The following is a 15,247-nucleotide window of genomic DNA, read 5'->3' on the forward strand; positions in this document are numbered from 1 at the left end:
ATTGCTGTCTTTTAACTGGGTTTTGATGTTCTTTCCCAGTGGTGTTTTGTCAGAGTGACTCTTAAGTAGGCACATCTGCCTATCCATTTATGACATTAAGCTCAGGGAACTGGTACATAGCTCTTGCCCCTCCATAATTATGCCATCAGAAAAAGCCCATGAAATATGGCTGAGAAAGGCACCCAGGCAGCTTAGCTTAAGGGGGGAATTTGAACCTGGTCCTGCCTGGCACTACGCCAATATTCTAAAGTCAACACTACACTTGTGCTTATGTTCCAGTGGCTGTCCATGATGGATGTACGGCAACAAATGAACTGAGGCATAATAAGAACGACTATATACACAGGTAATACCCCTACAAAAATATCCTGTGGTAACACAGGAATGGGAGTGTGTATAAGTTTGTTCATATATAGACTCAATCTTTATTTTCCCACAGTTGGGCTAATATGGCAAGCAGGCATTAACTGACATTGTTGGAAGAAGCTACGAAACAGATGGGACAGTTAATGAAGACAGAATCATGCTGGATATTAAGACCACACTGAGTGAACCATCCAGACACTAATGAAATGCAGCTTTTGATTAAAAGATTCGAGCCCATGTGACATTTCTGTCTTCTGACTTGTGTTAATAATGACAATAGGAAGTGCAGACAATTAACAGGATTCAGATATTCTTTAGGCACGCTTAGCAAATTCTTATATTGATAACTAGATCAGAAATTGTAATAACAAAAGCCTACAGCTAGGAGAAAAAGATACAAATTATAAAAGTGCCAGAACTGCTAATGTGTTCTTGAGAACAAGGAGAGGGCTATCAAATCCTTGATTATTCAAAACAAGGACCTTAAAAGTGGACGACAAAATCTGTCCTTAGTCATGGACCAAAACCAGTCAAGTGTTAGCCAATTCTTGTCAAATTTCAAGAATTGGCTAAACAAGTGTTTAGAATCAATTGAAAGTATTTGTGTGTGTTTCAGCACAGCAGCTCTGGACAAAAAGAAATACTAGATAATTCCACCCATAAATGTGTTGCAATATACAGAACCAAACATACATGAGTATGAAGCCAAAGTAGGATAAATTCTTAGATTTTATTTTTTAAATCACCAATGTGAAATAAAATTCTTAAATAAATAACTATTATTTTGGGGATGTTACTTTGCTTCCGGGAAGCAAATAATCTGGTGTCTGGCCTGTTAAAATGTGAGAATGCCCAGAAATGAACACAACCTATCCCATTCTGAATGTGCTAACAATCTAATCAATGCATTAGCCTCTTCATAATGTTCTTAAAATGAAAGTAAATTGAGATTATTATAAATGCAAATAAGCCTGTAGATATAAGTATTTTTTTTAGTAAATCAACTTGTAACTGAAATGAGAAAATTTACTGTGTGTTTGTCATGATATTCAAGTCGATTCACACCAGGATTGAAATGGGATGAGTTTATCCGAGGACTACTCATATAAATCACAAAATAAGAGGGTTATAAGAAGTCTCTGTTGACAGCCTTCATGACAAAAAATATTAATAGGAAAATATATTTTGTTCCGTCTCTTCTGCTGGGATCAGTTTGTATAGAAGATAACTGCTCATTAAATGATTTTTGGTATGATGTACTGTGAAAACATTGACTTAAAACAGCTCAAGTAATTCCAGCAATTTCTATTTCTTCATGGAGTTATACAAGAACTACCATGACTTTATCTCAGCATTCATTTAAATGTCATAGTCCCTAATTCATGGGGATGCAGAACATCTAATGCTTTTGGGGGTTGTGATAGCTGACATGACACTTAATTGGAGATCCACAAATAAAACACCCTCAGTAGTCGTATGGCGATTAAGAAGATTCACTTCAAATTATACCATATTGCTTTTCAGATATCAATTATGTTTCCACAATCACTGATCAATCAGCCTGAATTAATACAGCAGTTTCCTAAAGAGCAATTACCAGCTACTAATAAAAAGTAGGTTGTTGCAAACTTTCATGTTTATGTTCTGAACTTTGGAGTTGATTCAAAACAATTTGTATAAACATAGCAACTGACCTTCCAGAAGTTATCAACTTTGCCATAAACAAGTGACTGGTTCTGCCTTTTGATGACATTGAAGTGCTTGATGTCACTGGAGTTCAAATACTGTTCCACCACAAACCCGAGGAAACTGTTGTCTGGGGTGTGAGCTGTAAGCAACAACAAAGACTGAAATGATATAACTGTACTACCTTACCTCTGAAATAAGTAAAATATTGTCTTACAACCATTCAAGTGTCCATATTTTCTGGGTGTCTATATTCAAATGACGTGTGCGTGTGTGTGTTTGTGTGCATGTGAGTGAGAGAGAGAGGGGGTGGGGTTGCTCTCAAGTTGCAGCTGACTTATGGTGACCCCAGCAAGGGGCTTTCAAGGCAAGTGAGAAGCAGAGGTGGTTTACCTTTGCCTTCCTCTGCAGTCTTCCTTGGAGTACTAACTCCCTCCTTAGCTTCCAAAATCTGACAAGATCGGGTTGTACTATGCCACGTTCCCTTCCATTGTTCACATAATGTTAAAATGTAATAGATACCCAAGGAAAATACAAGTTTTATAAATAGAATATTTAATTCATGCACAATTGTTCTTGATTATGTAATGCTTCCTAATTCTAAAGCAGTCAGGAAATTAGCCTCCACTCTCAGAAAACAATAGTCAAATGTTCTAAGTATGGGCACTCAATGGAACATTTAATCTAATACATACTACTAAGTAATCAATCATACAATACAGGAAGATAGTCGGTAAACATTTTAAAAGGGTTTGAATCACTTCTGCTGAAATGCATCATACACTGTACACACAGAGCCCTCCAGTGAGCTATGCAACCTCAGCAACTCTTGGCAAAAACATTTTTATAAGGGCATCTATATATTAATAGTAATGCATCTTTGGATACTTTGATCTGTTGATTGAAGCTGTAAATGGAAAAGACAGAAATGTCTAAAATCTGAAAAGGGCAGAAGAAAATAAAATCTAAAAAACCCTCCAAAAACCAACAAAATGATAGAAAATGATAGTTTTAAGCAGTGAATTCCTTTAGTGACTGTTGCTAGGCAACCACACTAGGTTTGAGGAGGGGAATTAGATGATAGAGATCAGTTTTCTTAAAAAAAATGGCTGTTCAGAAGAGTAGACTCTATGGCATTATACCCTGCTAAGGTTGCCTCCCTCTCCAAAACTTGCCTTTCCACCTTCACCCCTCCAAATCTCCGAGGATTTCCCAACTTGGAGCTGACAACTTTAAGGGGAACTGATCTTTGTACTTGGGAGATCAACTGTGATTCCAAGAGATCTCTAGGTTGGAACACCTTGAAGGAAAGAAGGAAGTAGGAAAAGGGAGCGGCTATGGGGCTTTCAGGAATGAGAAAGAGGAAACAGCGGGGCAGGAGAAAGTGAGATTCCTTCCACAAGTTCCTGCTTGTAAATGTATATTAACTTTCTGTACAAGCTCCTCTCCAGAGAACGACTGATTTCTATAGTATAGAGCAGTGGTCCGCAACCTTCTCGAGGCTGCGGACCGGCGGCAGGCAGCTGGGAGGGCGATCGCCCGGCCGCGCATACCGCACATCTGCAACCGGGTTGCGCATGCGCGTTTGCACCATGTGCGGCTGCAAACGTGCATGTGCGGGAGTGCCACACATGCGTGCACACGCGGGAGTGTCATGCATGCGTGTTTGCGGCCGCACATGGTGCAAACGTGCATGCACGGGAGTGTTGCGCATATGTGGGAGTGTTGCGCATGTGTGTTTGCGGCTGTGCATGTGTGGCCCTGCTTCCCTCTCCCCCCCTCCAATAAAAAGAAGCTTGCCATGCCGCAAGCTAATCTGCAGCTTTTGCGGCTGATTTGCTTGCGGCATGGGAAGTTTCTTACTGGGGGGGGGGCGGAGAGAGAGAGCCGCGGCTCGGTATAGACCACCGGTATAGAGTACACCAACTGGGTACAGGTCTTCAGTTCCCAGACAAGGTGCACCCTCTCTCCTCCATGCTTCTGACTTAAAACCATCCTGAAGTGCAATTTCGCCTACTAACAAAGCCCACATGTTTTCATGTGGATTTCTCCAATGAGTCTGAAAGGATCCAGGACTGTTTCAGTCAGGAGAATGGCATGTGCAGGGAGGGAGAGACTGAAGCCTCTTCTCCACTGAATACCCTATCAAAATCAGTTCTGATGACTAAAAGAGACAAAAAGAGAAAAGAACTATTTGGAGCCCCATTTCCCCTTCCTATTGCAGCCTCTGTGCTCCTACAAAGTCAACCCTGAACTAAACGTTTTGAGGTACAGGTGTGAATTCTTACAGAATGAAAGATGTGACAGGATAGAAAAGGGCTGCAAGACACTTTTGGACATTAGATCCTTGGACAAATATGGCATAGCGATGGTATAAAAACCTATGAAAAATCTAAAGCTTCTGTATCTATATCAACAAAGAAATCAGTAGCTATATTGCCTCTGGCAATAGCATCTAATATGGATTTAACAATATAATCAGTTTGCAAAATTATATTCCATTGTTGACTGGTAGTTACAACACTAATTACTGTAACCAAACAGTTCTAAGCCCCTTCATTTCAACAGTCTTAGCCTGTAGTAACTCTGCACAGAAATGCATTTTAAGACTGGCTAGCATGCAAGTAACTGAAAAAGCAAGGTTTTAAAATCAGGTCATAGTTAAAACTAATGCACGCTCTGGAAATTAACACTGTCTAATATATTCTTCACGAAAAATATTGGGGTGATACCTGATCAAGGCTCACACTTCCCAAGACTTATGCATATAATGTTTAGAAAAAGCCAACATGAGGTTAAAAAATGATTGTCTGTGGTACAGCTAATTCATCAACAGCAGGGAAATTTTAATATTACTTTATTTTCTCCTCTACACCTCTGAGTTGCACTGTTCGTGTTTAAAGTCAAATTGTTGGAGCAAATGAGACAATAGCACTATGTTTCTTTATAGAAGAAACATTATTTACAACTCCTGTTCTGGAAGACGAGGTGAACTTACGAAACATGTAAACAAGGTGAACTTACGAAACATAGTGTAGAATTGTTGTGGATTAAGGTTCCATTTTCCCCATGGTGTTTTGTGGCCTTTAGACTGGGCATAATGAGCATGATTAAACTCTGGCTCAGTTCCAAATGAATCTAGCACTCGTAACATGCACCTATGTGAAAATAACACAAAACAATTAGGGCAGATGAAACAGGGCAAAAAATTGCTATAATACTAACACTAAGGGACAGTTCACATTATGAATCTACGAAGTTTAGGTTTTTGGAAGATTCGCCCCTTTTTGTTCAAGCTCATGTATTGCTTTTTTTGTTCAGTAGCACAGTGCCTTTGTCTGTATTAAAAGTATAAATAACCCAGAAAGCACTTAAATTTGAAAGAATTAATAGTTATTATGCAAAAGGGCAGGAGGAAGAGCCACTTCTATTAAAAAAAAGGATCCTTAGGTTGGAGGAAGGCTTCACATTTTACTGAGCATTGGCAAAATACAAGCCAGTACTTCATACTTCCATGAAACTTCCAGATCTGCCTCATTGGGTCAGACTCTTCATAGGGTAAAAAAGGGTCTTGACCAGGAAAATGTAATCAGTAGTTTTCTTTAACGTTATTGTTTCACACTTCCATGGAATACAAATGGCTGGGAAAACAACCTTCATAAGAGCTTGGACAACCCACAGCCTTTTAAAAGGAAGGACAACATTCTTATTTGAGCACACAAGTCTGAAACAAATTTACTTACTTTAGTCTAACACAAAAATAAAACATATTGAGAAATCACAAAGGATTCAGTCCTGTTTCCATTTGTAGCACTAATTCGTTCAATGTTTTAAATTAGCTACTCTCAGTGAAAACATTTTGCAGCAGGCAAATTATTTTTGGATTACACTGTGTGCTTAGCCGCAGCCAACGTATTATTCAGCAGCAGCAGCAGTAAATCACACAGCAAAATGGAAAGCTGTTGGGCGTGTTGTGCAGGGCGCAACAAGCAGTAGAATCTGGATAAAGAAGCCCTATTTGGAACTCGGGCTATAAACCAAATGCAGGATGTGGGAGTATTCTTGGAAGTTAAGGATTAATAAAATCAGGTAGGCTGAATTAACAATCTGAAACATAGTTACACATTATATAACATTTATTCTTCTCCTCACTGCCTTAAAATTGATGTTAAAGAAATGAATCTTCCACTGAGTACTCATATACTATAAACTGGTATATACACACATATAATATATATATAAACATACACACTCATTCATATATATATATATATATATATATATATATATATATATATATATATATATATATATATATATATATATATATATATATATATATATATATACACACACACACACACACACACACACACACACACACACACATATATATAAACATACACGCATATATATATACACACACACATATATATATGCACACACACACATACATATATACACACATACACTCTCTCTCTCTCTCATATAATTTATTTTCTCCAACTACTTTTAAATGAAAATGAGCCAAAGGGTAAAAAAAACCACAATTTCTAGAGCAGATTTTTTTTGTTTTTTGGGTTGTTTTTTTGTACTTCTGCTGGGCATACGTAATTCTAAGAAAACTTACTGGAAACCACAGAGCTCAAAGGAACTACTATACAACATCTAAGGCATTTGTTTTTGACCTAAAGGCAGGAAATCCTCTATTGAATCCATCACTGACAAATTCCCATCCAACTTTTTCCCATGAGAACACACATGCAAGAACAGTCTATGGCAATTTATTCCATTGCTAGACATTGTCCTTTTAAAAACAGAATCCTTAAGCAAGTTTCTTCTAATGCTTAAAAACAGTCTTCCTTCAAACCATTTTTGAAATGAAAGAAACACAAAAGACTTGAGAGATTCAATTTATTTTTTAAATGTATTGCTTAAAAAAAAAAGGAACAGCATTTTTATTTTTGTCATTTATATGATAAGAGAAAGATTTGGACTCCAATGTGTTAATCACACTAGTAAAAAACAAGTACTTAATTATGGCCTATTAATATTTTTCTACAGGAATTTATGCTTGAGTAACTTTAAACCAACTTGAATGTAGTCTACTTGCTATAGACAACTTGCATTGCACAGATAACACACTGTAACTTTCGCAAGACACAAGAAAGTCTTCCAAAGACCTATACTAAGATGAATGCTAGTGAATATCTTAGTCAATGATTTAGGAATCAGAAGTGAACGCAGAAGCAAACAAGTCTAGTGCTACTCAATCAAATTCCAGGTGGATTGCTAAAGAACTTCTTGGGTAATCACCAATGTAAACTGGACACAAATGTTCCCTTTGCACTTATATCTACATTGCTAGTGCCTAAATTGTCAGCTAGAATTACTGCAGGATATTGAAAAGCTCATGAAAAACATCAACATATCTTGCAGCAACAACACATCTATAAACAACGAAGGCGATTTAAAATGCACTATGTATATTGGATACATACTAGATTTGGGGAAGGACAATTTTCACTGCTCCCTCCCCCCTCACTACAGACTTCAGGTTTGCCCCTCATGTTGTTTTTGTGGGGTGATGTCCCTCAACAGCAGTATTCTGGGGAAGTGGTGCTGGGGACACAGAAAAGTTCCATCCTGCAGACAGAACTGATTTCTGTTAGTAGATTTAGCCTGGATCCAATTTGGAACTACAATTCCTTTTATCAAAAATAAAATGCTTTTATAAGAGAGTTATACTTACTGATAATGAACCCAGGATGGTCCGAGGGTTTTCTTAAATTGAGTGAGTCCAACAATATCAATATAAATAAGCTCCACAACTTTATCACCTTGTGTTGGGCAGCCGGATCGGTTACCAACAACCTTCTTCATAATCCTAACCAAAAGAAAAGTAAGGGAAAATTAAAACATCTGTATTGACATGTAAAATTTAAAACCTTGGACATATCATTGTTTTTGTAGGTAAAAGAGGTGGAGAAAATCAGGGTATTTCCTGAAGAAAATGCCAAATTGTTAAAAGACAGGTCTTTATATCCATAAACTAGTTTATGTAGTTTAAGGCAGTGGTCCCCAACCCGCGGGCCGCGGCCTGGTGCTGGGCCGCGAAGGCCTTGGTGCCAGGCCGCGGCTCCTTATTCCCTCCCCCCCGAAGCAAGAAGCTCACCAGGCCACGAGCAAATCGGCCGCCAAAGCGGCTGATTAGTTCGCGGCCCGGCAAGCTTCTTGTTTCGGGAGGGGAGGGAAGAGAAACTTGCCGAGCTGCAAGCTAATCGGCCGCTGTGGCGGCCGATTTGCTGGCGGCCCGGAGTTTGCGCTGGGGCTGCCGCACATGCGTGGGCCCCTGGGCCGCCCTCTCCCCCCACTTCGGAGCAGCGGTCCGCGGCAGCCGAACGGTTGCGGACCGCTGGTTTAAGGCATCATGTAGAGAGCCTTCATATTCAAAGCTTTTGTTAGTTTCTTATATTTGTGATTATTTGTCAGCAGTTACCATTTTTTATTTCCCCGATTCTTCTGTTACTACCTTGGAGAGCCTTTTTCGAGCCATTTAGAATTACTTGCTCATTTCATACAGTTAATTTGTGGGCTTAGACTAGACTGTTTACATAAAAACATCTTTTACTCTGGTATACACTTCCTCATAAGCAACACTGATAAAATATGGCTTAGTATTCTGTCATACATATTCTCTGGATTGATTATATGTACTTCATGTACCTTGCTAATACCCTAAATTGATGTCTAAATATTCAGTATAAGAACAAAATCCTTATAATAAATCTTTCTAGTCCATGAGTTGTATGCCTCAGAGACCTATATCACCTTTTCATCTCCATAGTTGGGTGACACCATAAGACGTACATCTACCCAAGGGTATGGAGGAGGGAGAGAGAGGGACAGAGAATGCCTTTAATATATATCAGAATTTTCTGCATTTCTCAAAGCTGGAAAAACTGGGGCATGTCTGAAGCAATGTTAGCTCCTTCCCCAAACAAAGTTGTGCTTACCTGTAACTGTTGTTCATCAATATCTTGTGTACAGACACATATTGGACTGGCTGTGGACATTTTTTTCTAACTAAAAAACTCTGAAGAGAGGCCCCTTTTGGAGCCTATTCATATACGGGATTCCCCGGCCAATATCTCACATGTTTCAGCAGTGAATACCCCTTTTTCCTCAGTTCCTGCTAAGCCACTTTAAGCCCCCTTTCACGGCATCACAGGTTCTGTGAGAGATCACGGTGGGGCAGGAGGAAAGATGCCGATGCACAGAAGATGCTGATGAATGACATTTCCAGATAAGTGCAACTCTACTCATCATCTTCCGGTGCAGACCCACATTGGGATAATTAGCAAATTACTTAATAAAGCAGGTGGGCTGGATCTCTCACAGGAACACTACCTGCAGAATAACCTTGCCAACATTTGACTCCTTTTTCACCTGAAGATCCAGGGGATATTATTTAACAAAGTTTCTTCCGTTGATCAGGTTGCCACCCTGCATATGTCCATAAAGGAAATTTATTAAAGGAATGCAGCAGAAAACCACCATGGGCAGGTGGAATGCACCTTCAAGTCAAGAGGGCATGGTTCCTTGGATGTCTCATAGCAGGAATGGATAGTGCTATCACCCATCTGGGCTGAGGCAACTTTTTCCTTATTGGAACCTCAATAACAAATAAATTACACCTTGTCTTTACAAAATAATAAAGGAGAACCCTCCTAACATCAAAGGTATGTGGGGCTTTTTATGATTCTGACATGGATTTGAAAAAAATACCAGAAGGACCACTTTGTGTGCTAGGTGGAATTTGGAAGCTACCTTAGGCATAAAATCCAGACCTGAGTTTAAAATAACCTGATCATTAAACACTTTTAAAAAGGTTGGATCTATTCTGAGTGCTGCCAGTTCCATGACTTTTATGGTTGGGGCCATAGGCATTAAAAATGCTACTTTCCAAATGCTACCTTTCTTAAGAGGAATGTTAAGGAGCAGGAGGCCCTAGATTCAAATAGTGTTTTCATCAGTACTACGGACAAAGGCTTATGTGGGACAATATGGGCATGATGGGATGATATTTGACAGTCCCTTAAAAAAAATACTGAGACAACATGCATGCCTCCTCATGGAGTACAGCTATAGCTGAAAAGTGGGTCCTAACTGAAGAGACTGCTAAACCTGCCTGTGATAGGAACAGCAGGTATGAAAACAGATGCCAACAGGTAAGTAAATAGCCATTTCCCTTTAGTGGATGTCCAGGACTCAAGCTGAATGTACTTCCTGCCATAGGAGTATCAAGTAGAGGATTTGTGGGCTTGAATAAAAATATCTCATACCATCTGAGAGAAGGTCATCTGGTGCAGCATCATTGTGCAGTAGCTCTCCCTGAATCAACAGATTCAAGGCGGGGACAAATGTTATGCAGTCCCTGCCCACTAGGCATAGCAGCTCCAAAAACCCGTAACTGGCATGGTCAGAAGGGAGCTGCTAGAATACAATCTGTCTGGTTAATATTTTTCCTATCATCCTGCCAAAGAGAGGACAATGGGGGAATGCAGAGAAAAGTGTTCCTGACTAAGGAATCTGGATTGAGTCTCCTAGACCAGTGGTCCCCAACCCCCGGTCCGGGGACTGGTACCGGTCTGGGGATCAGACGGTACCAGGCCATGGCTCTTCCTCGTCCTCCTCCCTGGCTGTTGCCTTGGGGGCTGCCCTGCCACTCTGCTGCCAGCTCACTTTTGGTGCACTCCACCGTCCGCCATGGCTGGGGCTCCCCCTCAGCGTGGCACTGCGCAGCTGCTGCTGGCAGCACCCCCCAGCGGACGGTGGGAAGTCAGTGGCACCGGCAGGAAAACAAGCGGAGCAGGGGCTCAGGCAGCAGCAGCAACGTCCCTCAGCAAAAGACTACCCCCCCTCCCGGGCCTTAGTAAAATTGTCAAGCGTTGACCAGTCCCCGGTGATAAAAAGGTTGGGGACTACTGTCCTAGACAACTTGGATCACTGCTGGTTTCAGAGTAAATCTCTGAGGCTTTACAGGCCTCGGCTATGGTGAACACATCTACCTAGGGTTACCCAAAGGTATTGAAAAGAAATCTATTTAACTTCTTTTAAAAGGAAGGAAAGGAGTCTATCTTACTTCTATTAATGACGAACATCACTGGAGTGTCACTAGAAGGCTTGTGGTGGCAAAAAGGGAACTGAGGGAAGGGGATGCTCACCATTGGAACACAGGAATCTAAAGCATGTGTAGGCTCCAAAAGGGGGGGGGTACTCTTCAGAGGATTTTTTTTTCAAAAGAAAATGTCCATGGCTGGCTTGGACTGGTGCAGTCCCAATGTGGGTCTGCACTAGATGACAGACAATGAACCAGTTCATCTGTTATGAGAACTAATACCAGACTCTCTAGACAAAGATGGCAATATTTTGTATGCACACTAAAACTTCACAGCTGGAGGACAGTATAATACCAATAGCCGATTTATATATCCATAGAACCTTTTAGAAACAGGTAATATTTGCTCCCTTTAAAAGTGAATGCCGGTGGTACTATATAGGCAGAAAAATCAGTACATGAAATACTGCACTCTAAAACCCAGGTTAGGATTCACACCAGACTAAAACTAGGTAGGGGTACAGTCTTACAGTAAACCCACAAACATTTCTTTCCATAGGTCAATCTTGTATTTTAGGTCTGATAGCTATGCCTAATTCTTCCATCACATGTACTGTGCATATTTCCATTTATGGCTGCATGTACCTCCACCTCCCCACCTGGCTGTCACGCATTGTATTTAACAGTCTATTCAACCTGCGATAAGACACAATAGAATAAAGCCTGTCATGCTCACTGAGTTAAGATGCCATCCAGTTTAACAATTCTTTAAGGCAGGGGTAGTCAAACTGCGACCCTCCAAATGTCCATGGACATCTGGAGGGCCACAGTTTGACTACCCCTGCTTTAAGGCTTTGAAACTGAAATTCATCTTTGTTCAGCTTCCAAATGCCCACTATGAAACGTCTGTCCCATTAAAAAAAAAACACAGCGCAAATAAAGCCATCATTGAAATGTCAATGGAAAATCTCAAAATGATTTCTTTAGGATATGACTGGGAAGAACAAGATTTGAAAGATAATGAATCAAAATAAAAAAGAAATATAAAAGAATTATTTTTTAAGTACAAATTATTTGCTGCCAATTAAAAGTTATTATTACTTCTTATTGGAAAAATAGTGTGGGAATTAATTATGGAAGTCAATCATTTATCTTGTTGCAGATGCTTAACACACCTGTAAATGCAGAGAATAAGCTGCTTAGTTTGAATTTTCCAGCATTCATTTATCAAGCCTCAGGAGGAAGAAGCTAGAATGAAAACATATTATCCTTTTCACGGTGCGTATATTTAGCTCATGAAAATAATCTTATCATCCATTTAGTGAATTATCACTTTCATTTTCCTCTTCACAAAATTATAGATTGCACAATAGAGACTTTAAGAGTTTACAGGTGGGGAGGGTTTTTTTTGTTTGTTTGCTTGCTTGCTTGCTTGCTTGTTTCAAAAGGGAAAATAATCTCCTTACTCCTTGAGCTCTGCCAGTGAAGCTGAAATCCTAATGTCATGGCCCAGTAAATACAGAGATGTAATTAAATCACTCCATTGGACTAATTCACCAAGTGGGCCCCCACTAAAGGCGTTCTCTGCTATCTTGAATCCGGATTCTTTTGTAAGGAGTCCCAGGTGAACAAGGACCTGAAAAGAAAACGCCAATACAATTACTGTTCATATTACACACAAGCGTGCACACACACACAAGTTGGATGCCTGTTGGACACACTTTGTATTCACGTCAGATTTTCCTACCTTGCTACCCAGAAGAGTACTTTTACATCATTATTTCAAACTGCTCTGGCTTAGCAAACAACAATATATTCAGCATTTGTTCCTAAGTCATAACTTTTGTTTTCTGTAATAGTTTTCAGTAACAAGTCTTTGAATGAATTACACATTTTAATACTTTGAGACCTAACAGAAGCTTGAATATTTCACCAGATTATATGTTCACTATGATCAAATGGCATTTAGCTTCTAACTACTATATCCCTGAAGGATATCCTGTATCTTTGAAACCTACTGTTTTTTAATGCATATTTAGGTAGAATATTTTCAGATTTTAAGCACGCCTAGAGTAGTTGCATTTTGATGTGGTGAAGCCCATAGTACCATTATCAGTAACTTTCACAACTGGTTTGTATTACAGCCAAATTCTATCTTATTACTTTACTACATAATTTATTGGGCACTATAGTTTCCACCAAGGGATTGTTAAAACACTGCATATACACTTCATGGAGGCTGCAAAAATGGTTTCACATACTGGTGCTTCCATGAGGACTGCTGTAATGTTTGCAATCCACTTTCCATTTAGATCCCTGATAATCCAGAGACTCTTCAGGCCAGCACCTGACCAGGCAAATAAAGCCATTTATGTGCTAACCTCAGTTCTTTCCTCATATTTCTGGTGACTTGCATCTGCACTAGATTGTAAACTGATTGTAAACTTGCAGGCAGAGCTTGTAATTTGTAAAGCAACTATAGAAGATTGTGCATTTCAGTTCCCCACATACAGCAACGGAAATTTTAGTTTCTGTTGGAGAGTAAAACTCACTTTTTTCCATTTTCTCTTCTCCAGGTTTTGTTTTTCAGCCAGTGATTTAATTGCTTCTATCCAAGTATCAGCCATTCTTCTTATCCTCAGCATCATCCATCTAAATTCTTCATGTCTGGACATCATTTTGTAGAGCAAATCAAAATTGGTTCGAATTTCAGCCTTCAATTAAACAATGATTTAGAGGTCAGTGGAACTATTAGCTTTAGACCTTTTCCCCTACAATAATAAATGTGTATATCTGCATGTGTGCAGAGATCTAATCTCTATTCCATAATCATTTTGTGGAAATCAAATTGTTTTTTTTTCAAAATTAAAATCAACAAAGCAGGAAAAGCTACAGTAATCCCACAAATATTAACCCTGTGATAACTGTAACAAAGATCCAAAAAGTTTTTCACCATACTGTGCCACTAGCACCATTTTAGTAACAAAACTTTCCCCATTCACCCAATGCAAACTCAACAGAGAACTGCAGATGATTATGGCTTTGTAACAACTATAGTTTCTGTGATAACATTTGCCAAATATGTACTGTATGCATTCAAAGTTAGGTATCAAGTGGATTTTAGTCGGCAAGCTAACAGGAGATAATCAGATTATTCTTAAAGGATATTTGAATCTGTGACATCAGACATGAAGTAACCAATGACTTTGAACCAAATTAGATGGGGAATTTACAGAGAATCTACATATTCTCCCCGATAGAATCATAGAATAATAGAGTTGGAAGGGTTCTCATGGGTCATAGGGACCATTTACGCACTGGGAACTTCACTGCCCCAGCTCCCATGCAGGAGCATAAATTGGGGGCTGATGAGACACACCGGGCCAAATGCTCCCCTGTGTGGGTGCAGGAAGAGGTGGGGCAACCTGCCACGACTAAAACTCCAGCCTGCAGCCTGGCATGAAACCTCCAGTGCATAAACGGTCCTAGTCCAACCCCCTGCACTATGCAGGACACTCACATCCCAATTGCTCATCTACTGTAACATGCCTCCCATTTGCCTTCACAGAATCAGCCTCTCCTTCAGATCTAGCCTCTGTTTAAAAATTTCCAAAGATGGAGAACCCACCACCGCCCAAGGAAGCCTGTTCCATTGAGAAACCGCTCTAATTGTCAGGAATTTCTTCCGGATGTTTAGATGGAATTTCTTTTGAATTAATTTCATCCCATTCGTTCTGGTCTGTCCCTCTGGGGCAACACAGAACAATTCTGCTCCATCCTCCATATGGCAGCCCTTTAAATACTTGAAGATGGTTATCAGATCCCCTCTCAGTCATCTCCTCTCTAGGCTAAACAGACCAAGCTTCCCCAACCTTTATTCATATGTCTTGGTCTCCAAATCCCTCACCATCTTTGTTGCCCTCCTCTGGACATGTTCCAGTTTGTCAACATCCCTCTTCAACTGGGATGCCCCAAACTGAACACAGTACTCCAAGTGAGGCTGAACCAGAGCACAGTAAAGCGGTACTTTACAATTACAGCAATGTACAGGTAAAGAGGAGCTTAACTCTGTCG

General features: G+C 39.9%; 1 protein-coding gene across 4 annotated transcripts in view; it reads right to left on the reverse strand.

Moving 5' to 3' along the window:
* The window catches only part of MGAT5 (alpha-1,6-mannosylglycoprotein 6-beta-N-acetylglucosaminyltransferase), a 160,591-nt gene that overhangs the window by 31,518 nt on the left and 113,826 nt on the right, over positions 1-15,247 (reverse strand). For all 4 annotated transcript variants that reach the window (XM_077320240.1, XM_077320237.1, XM_077320239.1 and 1 more), the window contains exons 7-11: positions 13,726-13,887; positions 12,640-12,809; positions 7,805-7,939; positions 5,077-5,210; positions 2,061-2,194 (exon numbers count right to left, since the gene is read on the reverse strand). In XM_077320240.1, the coding sequence (XP_077176355.1) occupies positions 2,061-2,194; positions 5,077-5,210; positions 7,805-7,939; positions 12,640-12,809; positions 13,726-13,887 (735 nt within the window). The remainder of the gene's footprint in view (positions 1-2,060; positions 2,195-5,076; positions 5,211-7,804; positions 7,940-12,639; positions 12,810-13,725; positions 13,888-15,247) is intronic.

The sequence above is a fragment of the Paroedura picta genome, chromosome 2 (genome assembly GCF_049243985.1).
Source record: "Paroedura picta isolate Pp20150507F chromosome 2, Ppicta_v3.0, whole genome shotgun sequence".
NCBI lineage: Eukaryota > Metazoa > Chordata > Lepidosauria > Squamata > Gekkonidae > Paroedura > Paroedura picta.